General features: G+C 43.6%; 1 protein-coding gene across 1 annotated transcript; it reads left to right on the top strand.

Annotated features, from left to right (window-relative positions):
- The first annotated feature begins 825 nt into the window (after window positions 1–825).
- On the top strand, window positions 826–4,444 carry LOC104162711 (C3a anaphylatoxin chemotactic receptor-like). The gene is made up of 2 exons (XM_009701516.1): window positions 826–863; window positions 3,325–4,444. The coding sequence occupies exon 2, from the start codon at window positions 3,326–3,328 to the stop codon at window positions 4,442–4,444; it is 1,119 nt and encodes a 372-aa protein (XP_009699818.1). The 5' UTR covers window positions 826–863; window position 3,325.
- Window positions 4,445–5,289: the final 845 nt, after the last annotated feature.

The following is a 5,289-nucleotide window of genomic DNA, read 5'->3' as shown; positions in this document are numbered from 1 at the left end:
CTTTGTCATTTCTGCTAGCAGTCTCGATTTCCCAAACTGGGAGGGGTGAGAGGGAACCCTGTTGTTGCACAGTTGAAATGCCTTGCCATAGATGTCTTTTCTTTTTATAGTCTTGCCACATTTTGTTCTATCAGCATTTCAGTTAACCACTTCTAACTTTTCATCAGTCGAGTTCCTTCTTGAAAAAGGAAAAAAAAAAAAAAAAACAACAGCCCACCAGCAACAAGATTTTTTGACCCTGAAACGTGAAAAATCAGATTAAAATCCCTTTGACATGACCAATGATGGTTTACTGAGTACAATGATCTGTATTTGGTGAACTAAGCTGTCTCGAGCTGGGACAGAAGCTGATCTGGATTGCTAAGAACCCCAGAAATGGGATTAGCTAGGTGAATGCGCTGATCTGATAAAACATGGAATTGGCTACAAGACAGCAGATCAGACACCTGATGGTGGAATGGCAGGGTTTGGAAATACGAAATACATCAAGCAAAGGTTGGCATTATGCCAACAGGCAAGACACCCGATTCAGTTGTCTTACAGAAACTATAGTAAAGCATGTGTCTGTGCCTATCATTCCCTTGCCTTCTATTATTCTTTGACTCAGGGCACTATTTTATTTTGATAGTGTTGAGACAGCTTCTTTTGTTTGACTGTTTAGTCAGCAGATCAGATATAAAACATCACGTATGGGTCATTCTAAGCCTTTCCGTTGGGGTGAAAGAACGTACTTGGCACACAAATGCACATACAGGAAAAAAGCAGTTCCTAAAATGTCACGTGACTTTCTCTTTTCAATCGCTCCAGAGACGGGACCGGTGGTACTTGCTCCCTGACACACTGAAATACTCTGCTTCACTCGGGTGGGTATAATAAACTGCAGAATTCTGCTTTCCTCTTCAACTTGCAATTTCTTATTCTTCACTCCTGAAAACCTCTCTCTCCCCTCCAGTTCCCCCTTCCATTTTCATAACCCTTTTAGCAGTCCTTTTACCACTCCTGAAAATATAGCATGGGCAGTATCTTAGTGATTCATCCCTGTGTTTGCTTTGCAGTAGGATTTGTATTACTCTCTTTATGGCATTCCTTGATTCCCTGTCCCCTTCATACCATCTTCTGTAGCTATAAGGGGAGGCAGCAAGATTCAGCTCTTGCAGCACTGTTCTCCAGTTGTCCCCATCAAAGTTGCTTTGCATTTATCAGCAAGACCACAGGAAATGGAACAAACTTGTTAGAATTTTAAGTTAAGCCCCCAGATGCCTCCCAGTGACTTCTTTCATAGCTTTCCTTGCAGGTCACCCTCACCTATTAGCAGTTGTTACCAAAAAGTGGTAAATTACAATGTTTGTTACAACTGTTTATACCTCATTTTCTTCATGGTGAAGCAGTTCTAACGCACGCGTTGCTCCACATTTAGACTATATGTTATCCAAGAGACAGATCGATGATTTGAAATTTTTTTCTTTTTTTTAAAATAATACTGATCTTTAGTCCTGCACATAGCAGTCCCTGACTGGCATTTAAGTACTGGCATAATAGAGGTTAAAACAGAATCAGTCTGGGTTGTCCTATTCATGTCTCCTCAGAGGCTTCTGCAGGCTGTCTTCAGCAATTACCGATGCAGTTTCCTTGCATTCTGGAAATGCTTTTAGGGATCTTTCAGCAACACAACTGTCTTCATTGATTTGGGGAGGGTTTAGTTAACAAGGATTTTTATGAACAATTCTATTAATGCCTAAAGGATGAAGGTCAGGCTCTTTTTCTCAGTTCTATCTTGATTTTGCTAGATTTCCTTTACTTTCCTTCCTAAATTTACTAATATGTGAGTCCAAGAGTAGTTGTGCAATTTTCCACTACTATTCTCATAGTTTTAAAATGTCACTTAAGTTTTCTGTGTCTCAGCTTCATTGTCTTGCAATAAGACACCTTTTCTTGTATCTAAAATGGCTCAAGAACATTACTGCTATTACTCTTTATTTTAATTTTTCTTTCTACAACTAAACCTCTGTCTGTTCTTCTTAAATCATTCATTTCTTGCCTTTCTCCTCATCAAGCCTAGCTTTCCAAGGAGCCAGTGCAGAGCTCAGAACAAAAGCAGGGAGAAGGAAGTGCTTACTGAAACCTCCCTAAAAATACCCCTTAGCAAACAGAGTTGCTGTCCTATCTGTTCTATTTAGAATGTCCAGAAAGTGGACCAGGGTTATTTCATTAAGACAAGCATTGCTTTCTCAACCTAAACCTATTTCACTGGTTATGCCAGAAGAAGTCACTCGTTTTAAAGAGAAAAGGAGCTAAAATGCTGATTTAACCTTTCTGAAGAGGAGAAGTATACGCAAAGCTGGAAGCCAATCAGGAAAGACACCTGATGACAGCATGGGCATCATTAGAGCAGAGACTAAAAAGAACCAGACTGAAATCCAGGGGGATGACAGATAGGAGAACTTAAGTCTATGCACTTTTGATTAGTGGGCCTTACGTAGCTTAGCCACCACGAGAATGATGAAGGTGTGTCATGGGCAGGTTAGTACGCCTTTAGCAGAGACTTGTATAGACCGATGCCTTTGTACCCTGACAGCGCTGTACTGTTGTAACAACCTGGATTGGATAAGTCAAGGGCTTATACTGATTTCATGATTCCCTTGAGCTAAATTAAGGTGAAACGACACCAAACAATTGGTTTAACATTTCATTTAAGGTAGAAGCAACCGGAACTTGGAAAGCATAATGGTAGGCAGCGTGAGTTCTATTAAGATTTTTATGAGATGAAAAGGAAAGAGAGGAAAGGGAAAGTGAAACAAAATGAGAGCGAGATGTATCACCTGCCTTGGATCCCGCAATGACGATGACGGATGCAGTAATCCTCCGGTGGTGGGTGCGTGCACATGGCTCCTTGGAATTCTGCCTTTTATAGTCTGAATTCCTGCCTTTTGATCCTGCCACTCATGCCCCTCGAGGACTTACATCACTCTTGATCTTCTGTGCAGGCACCAGTAAGGGGTGGTCGCGAGGGGTCTTTCATGGGGTCATAAGCTCCTTCCTCAAAATGAACTCTGTGTGACCTCTGGCCATACAGGGCATGCTGAGCGGGTCAGAACACGGAACTGCGCACCCTCCAGCACACTCCGCCTGTCCTGTGTTAGCCTGCTTCTCCTTGCTGGGCAGAACTTGTTTTGTAATAATGTCTGAGGCATCCCCATACATTAACCCTTTCAGTCTCTTACAACTGTCACCTGACTCGGAGATGCTTCGGTACAGATACAGAGAAGAATTTTGGGAGGAGAGTGTGAATTACCTACTGATTTGCTTTCTGTTTTATAGCTACAGAATGCCTGGACTCCTGGGTAACAGCAGTTCACATGAACAGCCTGCTGTATATTATGCATCAGAATCCATTGTCTCCATTGCTCTCTTCATCATCGTTTTCATCATAGGTATCCTAGGCAATGGATTGGTGATTTGGGTAGCTGGTCTGAAAATGAAAAGGTCTGTGAACGTTGTCTGGTTCCTAAACCTTGCTGTGGCTGACTTCATGTGCTGCTTGTCCTTGCCGTTTTCTGTTGTTCACCTGGCCCTCCATGAGCGCTGGCCGTACGGTTGGTTCCTCTGCAAAGTCATTCCATCAGTCATAATCTTCACCATGTTTGCTAGCGTCTTCCTTCTTGTGGCCATCAGCATTGACCGGTGCCTCCTTGTGATGAAACCTGTCTGGTGTCAAAATCACCGAACAGTGAAATTTATATCACTGATATGCAGCGGCATTTGGATCCTGGCCTTCATTTTCTGCTGTCCTGTCTTCCACTACCGTGACACGAGCGCTCATGATGGCAAAACTGAATGCGGGTACAATTTTGGAGATGATGAGGTGCTGGATTATATGGACGAGCCTGTAAATCAGTTTTTGGAAGAATACTCACCTTTAGCCTACAATGGTAATGACTCCTGGGCAAATTTCTATGAAGGTGATGATTCTGTACCCCTTGCCTTAGTAGTAATAAACAGCACTAGGGCCGTCTTTGGCTTTGTGCTTCCCTTTGGCGTAATGGCGGTTTGCTATGCCCTCATCGCTTTCAGAACGCGCACAAATCAGTTTCACAAGCCCCGCAGCAGGATGCTGCGAACAATTGTGCTTGTGGTAACTGCGTTCTTCATCTGCTGGGCTCCATACCACGTGGTGGGGATTCTGTCCCTTGTACCTGCTCTTGGAACAGGACTGAGGGAGTCACTGGTCCTCTGGGATCACCTCTCCACAGCACTTGCATATGCCAACAGCTGCGTCAACCCCCTGCTCTACGTTTTTGTGGGACGAGACTTCAGGGCAAAGGCACGGCAATCAGTGCGAGGACTCTTGGAAGGTGCCTTTAGTGAGGAACCAACACATTCGATCCCTTCCTCCCTTCAGAGAAGCAAGACATCAACAGAGAAGGACATTAGCAGCACAGTGTAACGCAGGACTTCCAATCACTGCTGTAGAAAGATCGACCGATGGCCCTGCACATCAATCGCTCCCCGCTTAACAGCTTTTTTTTCTCCAACACATTTGACTAATCGGCAGATCCACACAGAGGGCACTGAGATGGTTCAGTTTGTAACAGGTAACCCCCTTTAGATCCTACTCTAGAGAGGTGGGAAGTTGGAAGCACCAAGAGTAATAATCTGAGGGAAGACTCTGGTGAACCAGGAGACACAGAGCACTTTAACCTTCAAAGAAGAAAGCAAGCTTGCAGAATGATTTGTGGTGGGATTATGGAGCTTAACCTCCAAATCCCTAGATAAGGATGTCATTAATATGTTTTATGTTCTTGTCCTGGTTTTGGCTGGGATAATTTTCTCCCTAGTAGCTGGTACAGTGCTGTGTTTTGGGTTTAGTGTGAGAATACTGTTGATAACACACTGGTGTTTTCAGTTGTTGCTAAGTAGTGCTTACCCTAAGTCAAGGACTTTGCAGCTTCTCATGCCTTGCCAGTGAGAAGGCTGGAGGGGCAAAAGAAGTTGGGAGCGGGACACAGCCAGGGCAAGGGACCCCAGCTGACCAGAGAGATATTCCATACCATATGATGTCATGCCCAGTATGTAAACTGGGGGGAACTGGCTGGTGGATTGCTGCTTGAGAACAGAGCATCAGTCAGCAGGTGGTGAGCAATTGTATTGTGCATCACTTGTCTTGTGTGTTCCAATTCTTTTATTATTATTGTAATTTTATTGTAATTGTTATTGTTTTCTTCCTTTCTGTCCTATTAAACTGTCTTTATCTCAGCCCACAAGCTTGACTTTTTTTTGATTGTCCTCCCC

This window comes from Cariama cristata, unplaced genomic scaffold (genome assembly GCF_000690535.1).
Source record: "Cariama cristata isolate BGI_N322 unplaced genomic scaffold, ASM69053v1 scaffold3716, whole genome shotgun sequence".
Taxonomy (NCBI): domain Eukaryota; kingdom Metazoa; phylum Chordata; class Aves; order Cariamiformes; family Cariamidae; genus Cariama; species Cariama cristata.
The sequence above is the reverse complement of the archived record's forward strand: the minus strand, read 5'-3'. Positions and strand labels throughout refer to the sequence as shown.

Excerpts from the sequence above, each read along its gene's own strand:
- LOC104162711 (XM_009701516.1), top strand. The coding sequence starts at position 3,326 with ATGCCTGGACTCCTGGGTAACAGCAGTTCACATGAACAGCCTGCTGTA.